Source organism: Pseudophryne corroboree, chromosome 6 (assembly GCF_028390025.1).
Source record: "Pseudophryne corroboree isolate aPseCor3 chromosome 6, aPseCor3.hap2, whole genome shotgun sequence".
Lineage (NCBI taxonomy): Eukaryota > Metazoa > Chordata > Amphibia > Anura > Myobatrachidae > Pseudophryne > Pseudophryne corroboree.
Genome location: NC_086449.1, coordinates 300,986,931 through 301,003,117, shown reverse-complemented (window position 1 = coordinate 301,003,117; position 16,187 = coordinate 300,986,931). Strand labels below are relative to the sequence as shown.

Here is a 16,187-nt window from a genome sequence, read left to right as displayed (position 1 = left end):
CCCTATTATCGTAATTTCTTTTTTAATTTTAATCTTAATCTTTTAAAATTCAGCTCTTTATTTGTAGCAACAATTTTCTATGTAATAAAATACATGTTTTTTTCCATATCCAGTTATTAGCGCTGTATATACCTTTCTCTATCACTAGTGATAGCATGCTGCAGAATGGCTCCCCCATGTCTAACCGAGATCGGCAAGTGCATGCTGGGTCCCGTTGGCAGGAATGTCGGGTTCGGTACACATAGTCTAGTGTGTACCCAGCCTAAGGAGCTTATTCATAGTTGCACGCTACTCGGTTGCAATAAGACTTGCTCTGCCTGCATGGAATACGTATATTCACCCGTATGCTGAGTTGTACACATCTGTGCGACAGCACCACCCAAGTAGCAAGCTATGGGGTCTATTCATGAAGCAGTGAAAAGGGTGGAGAAGTGAGCCTGTGGAGAAGTTGCCCATGGCAACCAATCATCATTGAAGTAACATTTATAATATGCATACTAGATAACTGTACGGAGCTGCTGTCATGGGGGGTAATTCAGAGTTGATCGCAGCAGCAAATTTGTTAGCAGTTGGGCAAAACCATGTGCACTGCATGGATGACAGATCTAACATTTGCAGAGGGAGTTAGATTTGGGTGGTTTATTTTGTTTCTGTGCAGGGTAAATACTGGCTGCTTTATATTTACACTGCAATTTAGATTTCAGTTTGAACACACCCCACCCAAATCTAACTCTCTCTGCACATGTTATATCTGCCCCACCTGCAGTGCACATGGGTTTGCCCAACTGCTAACACATTTGCTGCTGCGATCAACTCAGAATTACCCCAATGGGCAACTTCTCCACTCATTTCACTGCTTCATAAATAGACCTCTATATATGGTTCAAGAGATTAGTCTGAAACCACAATAATGATAACATTCATAAAGCGCCCTGTTGCCACTCGGTAACACTCATTCAGCATCAAGTGTAGTTGTGACATGGAACTGGCCGAAGAAACGTGAGCAGTGCTAAGTTTGGCAAGATCTGTTGCAAAACAGCCTTGCATGGAAATATGCATTGGCCCTGAATTTTATTTATTTTTTGGGGACTATTCATATTATATTAATAGTGGTATTTTTCTAAACACGAATGAGTATTTTGTAAAAAAAAATATGTATTTTCGATTGCTATTGTTCTAAATATATTACACTATATCATACAGTATCAATTTTATCTTAGCATATTCCTCACTTCCCTGGGAAGAGGACATCCATAATCAATTAAAAGGGAAACATTTCTCTATTTTATTTATTTCTTATGAAAAATCGGAATATACTATACATCAGGGCTGGCCAAACCAGTCCTCGAGATCTACCAACAGTTCATGTTTTCCAGGCCTCCTGGAGATCTGTAGAATTGTCAGTTAGGAATGAATGCAGCACATCTTAATTAGTAATGACTACACCTGTGCACCAGCTAGGTGGTCTGGAAAATGTGAACTGTTGGTAGATCTCGAGGACTGGTTTGGCCATCCCTGCTATACATGATCTTAAGTTTTTAATAAATAATTAAATGTTATTATATTATTGAATTTCTAATCCTAATTGATCATTTTAACCACTATATTCCAAAACAAAACTGAAACATTTACTGTACATTTCTGCTTGCAGCAACAAATCTGGTTTCTTTTTTCCGCACAGATAAAGATGGCAGCAGAATGTTAAAGCAACAGAAAAGATCTGAAAACATTATATTGTCGATGCAAACTGCCTGACGTGAGAACAAAATACAACAATGCTTGTAAGCTATAATATAGTAACTAAAGACTACATTTCATGCATGTAAATCTTTGTTACCTATGTATCTGCTGAAATATATATAATAGTTTAGAATAGATGATGTTATTGAATTTGTATTAGGCACAGTGTTGGCCTGGGACATGATGGGCCCACAAGAGGAATGCAGTGGTAGGGGCCCATTATTAGGGGTGTGGCCAGTCACCACATTGGTTTGCCTAACCATTACAGAGTGCATGGACTGGGCCCATTGATAAAGATATATAGTCAATACTGCTAGTACATGCATGATAATATACCAGATTATTATCAGCAATGCACTGTAAAAAAACATGCCATAATCCTGTGCAGTATAAGGTAATAAAAATAGGATTTTAATTACCTACCGGTAAATCCTTTTCTCGTAGTCCGTAGAGAATGCTGGTGTCCATATTAGTACCATGGGGTATAGACTGTTCCGCAGGAGCCTTCGGCACTATAAGAGTTTTCAACAGTGTGAACTGGCTCCTCCCTCTATGCCCCTCCTCCAGACTTCATTATAGGAACTGTGCCCGAGGAGACGGACAACTTCGAGAGAAGAATTTACATTAAACTAGTGGCGAGATTCACACCAGCTCACACCATACAAAACATGCCGCCTAACATGGCCTTCAACATAACCCATGCTAACATGCCTGCATAACACAACAGCTGTAAACATCTTAACACATGAGAACCTGTGTAAAAAGATAAAACGTAATTCTGCAGGAAAAATGAGCACTGGGCGGGCGCTCAGCATCCTCTACGGACTATGAGAAAAGGATTTACCGGTAGGTAATTAAAATCCTATTTTCTCTTACGTCCTAGAGGATGCTGGGGTCCACTTTAGTACCATGGGGATGTACCAAAGCTCCCAGTACGGGTGGGAAAGTGCTAATGTTCCTGAAGAACTGACTGACCAAACTGAAGGTCGTCAGCAGCCAAGGTGTCAAACTTGTAAAACTTAGCAAACATGTTTTCCCCTGACCAAGTAGCTGCTCAGCAAATTTGCAATGCCAAGACACCCCGGGCAGCCGCCCAGGAAGAACACACTTTCCTTGTAGAGTGGGCCTTTACCGAACTCTGTAACGGCATTCCTGCCGTGGAATAAGCGTGCTGAATGGTACCTCTGATCCAGCGCGCAATAGTCTGTGTAGACTAGGACTTTGAAACGTCTGAGGTGTCAGAAGCCACTGGCACCACCAGTTTTTTTAATATGGAAAGAAGACACAACCTTTGGAAGAAAATGCTGATGCATCCGCAGTTCAGCTCTATCTTCATGAAAAATCAAATAAGGACTCTCCAAGTGAGAAACTTCAATTCCACCTCAGGAAGAGGCTCAAACCAGTCCGATTTAAGGAACTGCAACACCACATTGAGATCACATGGCGCCGCAGGAGGCACAAAGGGAGGTTGGATGCCCAGAACCCCCTTCACGAACGTCTGGACCTCAGGGAGAGAAGCCAACTGTTTCTGAAAGAAAATGGACAAGGCCGAAATTTGGACCTTGATAGACCCTAATCTCAAGACAGCATCCACACCTGCCTGTAGAAATAGGAGAAGACGTCCTAATTGAAACTCCACCGCAGGAGACTTCTTGGATTCACACCAAGATACATATTTTCTCCAAATACGATGGTAATGTTTGGACGTTTCCCCTTTCCTGGCCCGAATAAGTGTGGGAATGACTTCATTGGGAACACCCTTATGGGCTAGGATCTGGTTCTCAACAGCCATGCCGTCAAACGCAGCCGCGGTAAGTCTTGATAAACAAACGGCACCTGCTGAAGCAGGTTCTCGTGAAGAGGAAGAGGCCGAGGATCTTCCAGCAGTAACTCCTGAAGATCTGGATACCAAGCCCTCCTTGGCCAGTCTGGGGTAATTAGAATTGCCCGAACCCTTGTTCTTCTGACGATCTTGAGAATTTTTGGTATTAGTGGAAGTGGAGGGAACAGATACACTGACTGGAACACCCACTAGGTTACCAGTGCATCCACTGCTATTGCTTGTGGGTCTCTCGACCTGGAACAATATTTCTGAAGTTTCTTGTTGAGACGAGACGCCATCATGTCTACTTGAGGAACGCCCCAATGACTTGCTACCTCTGCAAAGACTTCTGGGTGGAGGCCCCATTCTCCTGGATGGAGATCGTGTCTGCTGAGGAAGTCCGCTTCCCAGTTGTCCACTCCCGGAATGAAAATTGCCGACAGAGCTTTTGCATGTCTTTTTGCCCAGAGGAGTATCTTTGTTACCTCTGCCATTGCCGCTCTGCTTTTTGTTCCGCCTTGATGGTTTATGTAAGCTACTGCTGTTACATTGTCTGACTGGATCTGTATGGGACGACCTTGAAGAAGGTGTGCCGCTTGATGAAGACTGTTGTACACAGCTCTCAATTCCAGAATGTTTATGTGAAGAAGTATTTCTTGACTTGACCATCTTCCTTGGAAGCTTTCACCTTGCGTGACTGCTCCCCACCCTCGGAGGCTTGCATCTGTGGTCACCAGGATCCAGTTCTGAATCCCGAACCTGCGTCCCTCCAGGAGGTGAGAACTTTGTAACCACCACAGGAGTGAAATTCTGGCTTTTGTCGACAGGATTATCCTCTGATGCATGTGTAGTTGCGATCCAGACCACTTGTCCAGTAGGTCCCATTGGAACATCCTGGCATGGAATTGGCCATATTGTAGAGCCTCGTAGGCCGCTACCATCTTCCCCAGCAGGCGGATGCACTGATGAATTGACACGCATGCTGATTTCAAAATTTGTTTGATCATCTTCTGGATTTCCAGAGCCTTTTCCACCGGTAGAAATACTTTCTGTACTTTGGTGTCCAATATCATTCCCAGAAATGATAACCTCATTGTCTGTTCCAACTGTGATTTTGGAAGATTTATGATCCAGCCGTGCTGTTGAAGCACCATCAGGGATAGTGCAATGTGTTGCACCAACTTCTCCCTGGATCTCGCTTTTATGAGGAGATCGTCCAAGTACGGAATTATGTTGACTCCTTTCTTGCGAAGGAGAACCATCATCTCCACCATCACCTTGGTGAATATTCTCGGAGCCGTGGAGAGCCCGAAAGGTAATGTTTGGAACTGGTAGTGGAAGTCCTGAACCGCGAACCTCAGGTATGCTAGATGCGGAGGAAAAATGGGAACATGCAAGTAAGCATCCTTGACGTCCACCGACACTAGAAATTCGTTTTTCTCCAAGCTGGAGATCACCGCTCTCAGGGACTCCATCTTGAATTTGAACCTTTTTAGATAAAGATTCCGAGTTTTGATAAATACTATTTTAACCATGTTGTTGTTGTTGTTTGAGTTAATGTTAAGTAAATGACTGAATTGAAGTCAGATTTAGAAAAGCAAGTGAATATTTATTTTTAAGGACCACGCCCATATACAGGTCGAGAGACCACATTCTCTCTCCCTGGGTCAAAATGAATCAACCCAGAAACATGTCAATACAATGATTTTTATAACACACAGTTACGCCCCATTCTTATAACCCTCCCATATGATTTCATGCATCTTGAGTACAGTGTTATGCAATATTAGGACAATTGGCAAAGACAACTAAGAGATATTTAGCCAATACATCCTTGTGATGAGGCTGACTCGTGCTTTTAACCATGTGTCCTTGATTATAATAAAGTATACAATTTTCCTAATTTTCCATTGTTTAAAGGTGTGTGTGTGTGTGTGTGTGTGTGTGTGTGGGTATTCCTTATTAGGAATTAAACTGGACTTCGGATGTGCGTACGTGGACTTAATACTAGTCTCTTAGTCTGTATAAATTTTATATGAATATGCTTTCTCATTTAGCTAGAAACAAAATGGATTCTCTTATGCTTTTGGACTATAATGGTGAATATGAGGTCACCTTTGATATTGTGATTATTATGTGTATGCATAATGGGGGTAATTCTGAGTTGATCGCAGCAGGATCTTTGTTAGCAGTTGGGCAAAACCATGTGCACTGCAGGGGAGGCAGATATAACATGTGCAGAGAGAGAGTTAGATTTGGGTGTGGTGTGTTCAATCTGCAATCTAAATTGCAGTGTAAAATAAAGCAGCCAGTATTTACCCTGCACAGAAACAAAATAACCCACCCAAATCTAACTCTCTCTGCACATGTTATATCTGCCTCCCCTTCAGTGCACATGGTTTTTCCCAACTGCTAACAAAAACCCTGCTGCGATCAACTCAGAATTACCCCCATTATACATACTATCTCGTAGTACATATATATAGCTGTTAGGCCTTTAGAATGCTGCCTCTGTCACAGTATTTGACAGTTTTTAGGTTTAAAATCGGTCTGACCGAGCCATCCGGCTTTGGCACTACAAACAGGCTTGAATAAAATCCTTGTTCCTGTTGTACGGCAGGAACTAAGGAAATTACTCCATCTTGACGTAATTTCTGAATTGCATTCAGCACTTTTGTTCTGTTCTGGACAGAAACTGGTAAGGCTGATTTAAAAAAACGGCATGGGGGAAGGTCTTGAAATTCCAATTTGTAACCTTGGGATACTATCTGTAATATCCAAGGATCCAGATCTGAGTGAACCCAGACCTGGCTGAAGAACAGTAGATGCGCCCCCACCTGATCGTACTCCCGCAGGGGAGCCCCAGCGTCATGCTGTGGTTTTAGCAGAAGTAGCTGTTGACTTCTGCTCTTGCGAGCCTGATGGTGTAATAGGTTTTCTACTTCTTCCTCGACCTCTTCCTGCGAAGAAGGGAGTGCCTTTTGCCTTTTTGAGAATGATTATCCTTTCCTAGGTGGAGCAGCTGTGGAAGGCAGAAATGCTGACTTGCCTGATGTAGTTGTTGAAATCATGGCATCCAGCTTGCCTCCAAAGAGAGCCTCTCCATTGTAAGGGAGCGCCTCAATATTCTTTTTTTATTCTGCATCAGCATTCCATTGGCGGATCCATAGCGCCCTGCGGGCTGAAATCGCCATAGCAGAGGATCTTGAACTCGGCAACCTAACATCCTTCATAGCTTCGACTAAGTAACCTGCTGCATCTTTGATATGGCCGAGAGTTAGGACTATTTCATCCCTGTCAACTGTGTCTATGTTAACAAGCAAGTTGTCTGACCATTTTTCTACAGCGTTACCCACCCACGCACAAGCAATGGTGGGTCTGAGCAACGTTCCGTTAGCCGTATATATGGATTTTAGGGTTGCCTCTAATTTACGGTCAGCCGGATCTTTTAAAGAGGCTGATCCTGGGGCAGGCAAAACTATTTTCTTAGACAACTGAGAAACTGAGGTGTCTATCAATGGGGGTGTCTCCCATTTGTGCCCGTCTTCCTCAGGGAAAGGGTACGCTACACGTATCCTTCTGAGAATAGTACATTTTTTCTCTGGGTTAGACCAGGATTCTTCAAAGAACGCATTCAGATCCTTTGAAGGAGGAAAAGTCACAACCTGCTTTTTATTTAATTTAAAATAATCCTTTTCCTCTGGGACAAGTGTTTCAGGAAACTCCAACACTTCCTTTATAGCAACTATCATACATTGTATGCTTTTGGCTAATTTAGGGTCTAACCCTCCCAAATCCCCAGTGTCGACGTCCGTGTCGGAATCTGTCTGTGTCCCCTTACATTATCTGGGCCAGAGACCTTTTCTGGGAACTGGATGGGACCCGAGTGGATGGTATGGAGGGGTCAGTAAACAGTGCATCCTCCACAGACTGCTTCCAATATTTAGTCTGTTGTTCAAACTCAGAGAATTTCTTTGCAAGCATTGACATATTCTTCTGCAACTTTCTCACCCACTCCGGCTCCTTCTGAGAGGGAAGGGCCACCATATTACCCTCTTGTGCATCTAAAATGGGTTCTTCCGGGGAAGAACCCTCCCCGATGTCTGACATGGTATTGTTCTGAGCCACGGCAGTGGCTCATTCCTGTTTTGCATTTTGGTTATGTATTTTATGTTATTCTTCTGTTTCTGTTCCCCTTGGCTTTTATGGGGTGCCCTGAGTTTCACCCTTAAGGAGAGGGTACTGTTATGAACCACAAGCAGTGGTTCATTCCTGTTACTTTCTGTTCATGTATTTTGTATTCTAGTTCTGTTTACATGCCAGGATTTCCCCTGTACCTGTTTAGAAGACTCTTGTTGGCCGCCGGTGGTGAGTCTGTGTAATTGCAGCCTGTTTTCTATGGGTTAATTCTCACCTGCAGGTGTTTGTGCAATTACCTTGTGCCTGGCTTCCAGCCATCCTGATTGGGGCGTGTTCCCTTATTACCTAGCTAACTCTGCAGTTCTGAGCTGGTGATAGACATTTGTAAAAGATACCTGAATGTTCCTGGCTTGTTTCATGTCCTATATTGTATCGGTGTCCAGACCCTGTTTTATAGTGGAATCCTGCATATTCAGTTCTGGCAGAATCTGGAGTTTACTACAGTCCACCTGCATCCCTACCCTCAGTGAGAACCTGTCAGCTTCTGGTGAACTGCTTCCTGCCCTGGAGCGGAATCCTTTAGTTTGCCTATCCTTGATCCAGTAATCCTGTGTCTTGGTGTACAGTGGTCTGTTGTCGGAATCCTGCCAGCCTTCCGGTCCTGTGAGCCTGTGTCTGCGGCTTTGGGGTTCCCGTCCATCTGCCTGTTTTCACACTGGTGTCGTGAGTAGCAGCTTAGCCGCACCTTACGGCCTTGGCCGTATCTTTCCGTTATATTTGTTTTGGAGTTTCTGCAGAGGATTCTGCGTTGGCTGTCCTCGCTGGTATACGACAGTGTCGTGTAGGCGTGTGGACAGCACTGCCTTTGTTGTTTATCTGGGAGGCAGAGCCGCACATACTTTCATTTAGTTCTGTAGCGCCCCTAACTTTGTATTTCTGTCTTTAGTTAGAGGTTCCCCTTGTCATCGCCCCGTCTCAGTTTACGCCTTGTCTCCAACTAAGACCGGGGGGCATCGGAGTTGGGCAGACATAATCCGCCCTTCAAACGCGGCTGCCAAGGGCCCAAGAAACCATAGTCTCGCAGGCGTAGGCTGATCATGAGGGTGAGACAATGGAGTTAGGGCTCTTTAGGGGTTGCTGCCGAGCTCCGTATCTATTGCAGCATTACATTCCTGTACTCAGAGCTTTTCCACCCTGTTCCCAGAGTACCGAGTACAGTGCACGTAACAGGTATACCCTTGTACACACTCTCACACACACTCTCACACACACTCTCTCACACACACACACACACACACACACACCCTATCACACAGGGGAGCTATTGGGGACAGACCTACAGTAAAGTCTGTCAGAGAGACACAAAGGGATTTGCCAGTCCACACACTGCGCCCTATATGAAATGTGCAATATTCACACACTTACTGCGCATATATCAATATTAGGCCCGCAGACCTAATTACAATGAACACTCCCTTCCCCCTCTATAACACCCTGGTACCTGCGTCAGCCGTGTCTTGAGGTGAAATCAGCGCTCTGGATCCTAACAGTGGCATTCTGCAGGAGAAAAAGGTGCCCAGTGAGTGAACTGGTACATCTGAGGAGAAGCTCCGCCCCCTTGTAATGGTGCATTTCTGCCTCAGAAATTGAGTATCTTTATTCTGACCCCGGGGGTAGCACAATCTAATACACCTAGGATGTGCCTTTTGTCCAGTGAAAGAAAGGTATATACATGCCGCTCAGAGCACGCCCCCCCCCCCCCCCTCCCGCGCGCGCGCTCTGCATCCGCTGCTAAGAGACATGGCACGCAGAGTCCCGCTGCGCTATACCTGAATGCCACCAACGATGACCGGAGGACCTCTCTCTGCAGGACTCCGGTGGATATACTCACCAGCTTTCTGTCTTCTGGCTCTGTTAGGGGGTGGCGGCAGTGCTGTGGGAGTGAACGCTGGCCAGGCTTGGGCTGTGTTCAGTACCCTTCAGGAGCTAATGGTGTCCTGTCAGCAGAAGCAGAACGATTAACTCACTGAGAAGTTGGTTCCTACTTACCCCCCCCCCCCCCCTCCCCCCCTAAGTCCCACGAAGCCCAACAGCTTCCCTGTAAAATAAAAAAACTAAGAAAGTCTTTTTCTAGCAGAGCTCTGTAGAGCTCCACTAGTGTGCATCCAGTCTCCCGGGCACATTTTCTAAACGGAGGTCTGGAGGAGGGGCATAGAGGGAGGAGCCAGCTCACACTGTTGAAAAGTCTTAAAGTGCCAAAGGCTCCTGCGGAACAGTCTATACCCCATGGTACTAAAATGGAACCCAGCATCCTCTAGGACGTAAGAGAAATATATAGTAATATAGTCCATGCCCTCCCGGGCCACTGTTGGTACAGGACAAAGCATGGGTAGCCAGCACACCAATTTAAATGCATAAATATTTAATGGTTATATCAAAACCAATGCATCAGCATAAACGCACAGAATTTCTTCATGCTGCAGTCACAATATGGGCATATACATATAGTCACCCATTCCTCATTGTAAGGGTTTCAGACATGCATTCAAATTGCGTGCTGGCTACCTGTGCCTTGTCCTGTACCAACAGTGGCCCGGGAGGGCATGGACTATATTACTAACTACTTTAAACTGGCACCCACAGTAATACTCTGGAGGTGTGTGCAATTCAAGCAAGGTATATATATATATGTGAGTGTATGTATGTATGTATGCAGTGGCGTAAGTTCGTCCCAGTCGCCCGGAGGCATTATAAATTTTGGTGCCTCCCTACATATACACACACACATACCATATGTAGCTATCCGGCACTCAGGGTGAACAGTAGCAGCGTGCTCCGGTACCTTTCCCAATAGTAATATAGATACACATAGAAAGTGGATGCACTCCAAGTCAGTCATTACAATAAAACAAGCACCAGCATACCTCTATAGTAAACCTACAGTGCTCCCTCACCCGCCAGCGGGTCTCAATGGAGATGCTTTGGCGCAGCGGTGTGCCGATATAATTAGTGTTCACTCTAGGATTTTTTTAGGGCAGGGCGCTGATCACGGGGAGGGCACATTTTTCATTCAGGAGGGCACACTTTTAAGTTAGATAGGTAAACTTAGGTACATACTATAATGCTTGGTGCTCCCATTCCTACAGGCTAAAGCACAGACAGTGCGCACGGAAGGCGCGCAGCAAAAATTTAGGGGCGATGTTTCGTGGGGAAGGGGCGTGGCCACATAATAGTGGCAATTCACATTACACCACACAGTAGTGCACCTAATAGACATTGCACCAGGTAGAACATTCTATACACACTGCGCCAGGTAGAGCACGTTATACATATTGCCCCAGGCAGAGCACTGAGGCACACTGCACCAGGTAGAGAGCACTGAGGCACACTGCGCCAGATAGAGCACATTATACACATTGCACCAGGCAGAGCACTGAGGCACACTGCACCAGGTAGAGAGCACTGAGGCACACTGCACCAGGTAGAGAGCACTGAGGCACACTGCACCAGGTAGAGAGCACTGAGACACACTGCACCAGGTAGAGAGCACTGAGGCACACTGCACCAGGTAGAGAGCACTGAGGCACACTGCACCAGGTAGAGAGCACTGAGACACACTGCACCAGGTAGAGAGCACTGAGACACATTGCACCAGGTAGAGAGCACTGAGACACATTGCACCATGTAGAGAGCACTGAGACACACTGCACCAGGTAGAGAGCACTGAGACACATTGCACCAGGTAGAGAGCACTGAGACACACTGCACCAGGTAGAGAGCACTGAGACACACTGCACCAGGTAGAGAGCACTGAGGCACACTGCACCAGGTAGAGAGCACTGAGACACATTGAACCAGGTAGAGAGCACTGAGACACACTGCACCAGGTAGAGAGCACTGAGACACACTGCACCAGGTAGAGAGCACTGAGACACATTGCACCAGGTAGAGAGCACTGAGACACACTGCACCAGGTAGAGAGCACTGAGACACACTGCACCAGGTAGAGAGCACTGAGACACACTGCACCAGGTAGAGAGCACTGAGACACACTGCACCAGGTAGAGAGCACTGAGACGCACTGCACCAGGTAGAGAGCACTGAGACACACTGCACCAGGTAGAGAGCACTGAGACACACTGCACCAGGTAGAGAGCACTGAGACACATTGCACCAGGTAGAGAGCACCGAGACACACTGCACCAGGTAGAGAGCACTGAGGCACACTGCACCAGGTAGAGAGCACTGAGACACATTGAACCAGGTAGAGAGCACTGAGACACACTGCACCAGGTAGAGAGCACTGAGACACATTGCACCAGTTAGAGAGCACTGAGACACACTGCACCAGGTAGAGAGCACCGAGACACATTGCACCAGGTAGAGAGCACTGAGATTGAAGTTTACAACTGTAGTACTTACAAGGTAAATTTAGCCAAGGACACAGAGGGGGAGCGCGGATCACCGCCACACTTGCGGAGCTGCATTAAAGATGGCGACCTGTTGATCCTCCCTGGCGTCTCCGAGTCCTTTTAAACATTCATACACAGGAGGGCTGGGTTTGCCTCGGCGGGAGAGGCAAACCCAGCCCTCCTGTCACACCAGATCATGAGCAGACCTATAGTCTGCTCGCAGAGGAGGGGAGATGCTGTCAGTCACTGTGTCAGCGCAAGGCTGAGACAGCGGCGGCTGACAGCTACGGATGGGCGGGGCGGGCCGCGGGTGACTCTCATGTGCTTACCCGGTCCGGCGGCGCACGGCTGGGTCCGGCGGCGTGGCGAGGTTCGGCGGGCTGCAAACGGCGGGGCGGCAGGGCGCACAAAAACAGGCCGGGGAGGGATTCAGCTGTCTAAAAAAGGGGCAGGGCGCAGCGCCCTGTGAAAGACACCTAGCGTGAACACTAGATATATATTTAAAAAAAACACAAACGCCTCATTCACTTAAAAACACACGCTGCTTTCACTTACAAACACACATGCCTCTTCCAAACACACACACATACACACACACACACGCCTCCTTCACTTAAAAACACACACGCCGCATTCACACACACACACATGCCTCCACTTAAAAACACACACGCCGCTTTCACTTACACACACACACATGCCTCTCACACACACACACACACACACACATGCCTCTCACACACACACATTCAGAAACAGACATCCCTCCATATATTTGTAAGGTAGCGTGTAGCCAGACCAGGTGTGTGCCACCTTTAATCCTTGCCTCTCACACACATACCTCTCACTTACACACACACACACACCTCTCACACACATGCCACTCACTCTCACACACACACACACACACACACACACACACACACACCTCTCACACACATGCCACTCACTTACACACACACATGCCACTCACACGCGCGCACACACACGCCTCTCACACACATGCCTCTTTTACTTGAACGCACAACTTCCCTTAAAAACACACACACACACACACACACACACACCTCACTTAAAAACATGCACACACAAAACACAGTGCTTCCAACATTTATTAACACCCCCCCCAGCACCCCCAACTACACCTCTCCCCCACCCCCCACACAGTGCCTACCTTTGGCTACCATCAGACTGACAGAGGAGTAGAGAGCTTCTCCAGGCTGGCTTGCTTAACTGGCAGGGCCCGGGAGGAGCTGCGCTCTGGAGCTCCCCCTAGCTGCAGCCAGTGCCAGTGTATACACAGGAGGCAGCTTCCGTGTCACTGACAAAGCTCCTCCGTCTGCAATAGCAGCGAGCGATCGCCAGGCATGGGGAGACAGTGGAGGAGATGTGCCCCCTTGTGGCCAGGAGCCCGGCGGCAGCCGACTCCACTGCCTCCCACAGTTCCGCCACTGTATGTATGTATGTATGTATATGTGTGTGTGTGTGTGTGTGTATGTATGTATATGTGTGTGTGTATATATATATATATATATATATATATATATATATATATGTATATATATATATATATATATATATATGTGTATATTGTTAAGTTTGTTTAACTTACAGGGAAATACTATACGTTATAAAACAATGATTTGGGCCACTGCGGCCGCTGAATGCTGACAATACCCCTACGACGTGAATGCATGTTGCGTATGCACGCCGACACGCTATGCGCACTGTACAGTGACACGTGTGGCTGAATACACTTCTATACCCAAACAAGAATGGAATGCGACACCAGCTGTATATGTTATGTTGTGGTCCAACGCAGCAACAGATATTTACTAAAAGGGGATACACACAGAAATACAACAATATTACAAGAGAAGAGCTACAACCAATAGTATATACGTTTGTTTGCCTGCGCCTCCCAGATCCGGTCCTCAGTCAGTCTTAGCAAGATGACCTTCAGAGAATAGACTGAGACCGGCCAGGAGGCCCTGCTTTTATACAATTGTCAAAAACATAATACAAAGGAAACTGCAAGCTCTTCTTTCACAGATCAAAGTTTGGTAATTTACAGTACATGAGGGGTCATAGGTTTGTTTGAATAGGTGGGCGATGCTTGGTTCAGGTGTACTTGCAGATGTCCTCCACTGGCTTCCCGAATATCAGGAGTACAGTAATTACAGTAAGATATGAATATTGTATTCCTGCGCGGAGCATGCTATAATCTGCAAACTGCGATCGGAATGTAGCCCTTGAAATACTGTACATCTGGATACCAAACACTATGTCCTAACCTAATTCTGTCCCCTCACATCCTGTAAAGTTGAATATCTCTATTGTTCTATTTCTGAAGTAATTGTAACTTGCTGATGTGGTGTGTGTAGACTATGTGTAAATTATGCACTATATGGATAAAATACCAGATATGTCTTTGTGGCTTTTCTATGCGAATGCGTATGCTACCGTATTTACTCATACCACTCGCTAATACGCAGGGCTTTGCAAGCCAATGTACTCAGCGTGCGGGTATGCGCACGCACAGCAGAACAAGCACACGCACGGAGGCCACTCTGTGTGGTGTTTGCACGTGTTGGATGGGGTATATTATTTTCGAAAATATATATATATATATATATATATATATATATATATATATCTATCTATCTATATATATATATATATATATATCAAAACAAAAATAGATGCGGAGACGCTCAGGTGACACTCGGAATTGCACTACTAAAGCACGTGGTAGAGATTTTATTAATAAAATAAAATAAAAAATTTATTTAAAATTAATTCAATGAATTGACACTCCTCTTAAAAACGAGTGGTAGCAACCTTACACAGAAGAACATGTGCTTGGAACACACACATATAGTGAGATTTAAAAAATAGAGATAAGGGCGCCTTCTAGTGTCTAGGTAAATAAATATAGTGTATACCCAATGTGAAAGGAAAAGTGGACACTACTTATCTGGGGCATGTATTTCTCTTCGGTCACGAGACCAATATTGGTACATAAAAGAGATAAAGGAAATATAACATAGCGCGTACCGTTTTTATACCATTAATCAGCAAAAATATGGTTGTATATAAAAAACCTTACAGGGATGAACAAATCCCATAATTTAAAATCCACAGCCAGGGATAAAAAGGTTTTTACTAATTTTAATACAACACATAAAAACAAATGGTAGAAGTGTGAGCGTACAAAATATAAAATTCAATCAGGCTTATCTGTCCACATGGAAAACTGGTACGTCAAATATTTTTCATATAGACCATATAAATAGTAACAATGCAAACGTACAAGAAATAAATATATATTAGGCTTATCTGTCCTTATAAGAGGTTCAGGTACAGCAGTCAGGACGGTGGTGCAGAATGGCGCGGGTAAGCAGGTGAGTAAGATTAGTTCTTTGATGTTAATTGTTATGTGTATATATGTATGTCTTTGGTCTTACTTTGGGCTATGATGACCCTGAGGACGGGGTGATTACCCCGAAACATGTCGGAATAAATTGACCTTTTTATATTGCAATACAAGCCTGTTTGAGTGCCGCCTCTCCCCCTTATCCGTGCAATAGAGGTCTTCGCCTCCAGGAGGGCACCGCAGCCTATACCATCTTTTTCAGAGTGAGTGCCGAGCATACAGCATTTCAAATATATATATATATATATATATATATATATATATATATACACACACATATTTATTGTAAGCTTGCGAGCAGGGCCTTCCTACCTCTATGTCTGTCTGTTTTTACCCAGTTTTGTTCTATTACTGTTGTTCTAATTGTAAAGCGCAACAGAATATGCTGCGCTATATAAGAAACTGTTAATAAATAAATAATAAATTTAGGTGGTGGACCGGCTCTCCTCCCAATAGATCAAGACGCTCCAGTGCCCTTTACTTTAAGTAGAATCCATGCAACACAAGACAGCGGCACTCAGAGTCTTCCAGCAAAAGTGACGTGTATGTCACGTCTACAGTGTTGTAGATGTGACATACACGTCACTTTTGCTGGAAGACTCTGAGTGCCGCTGTCTTGTATTGCATGGATTATATA

General features: G+C 45.3%; 1 protein-coding gene across 1 annotated transcript in view; it reads left to right on the top strand.

The window, feature by feature from the left end:
* SLTM (SAFB like transcription modulator) overlaps nt 1-16,187 on the top strand; it is a 312,645-nt gene that overhangs the window by 10,910 nt on the left and 285,548 nt on the right. The window contains exon 2 of the mRNA XM_063926177.1: nt 1,682-1,781. Within this exon, the coding sequence (XP_063782247.1) occupies nt 1,776-1,781 (6 nt within the window). The 5' untranslated portion in view covers nt 1,682-1,775. The remainder of the gene's footprint in view (nt 1-1,681; nt 1,782-16,187) is intronic.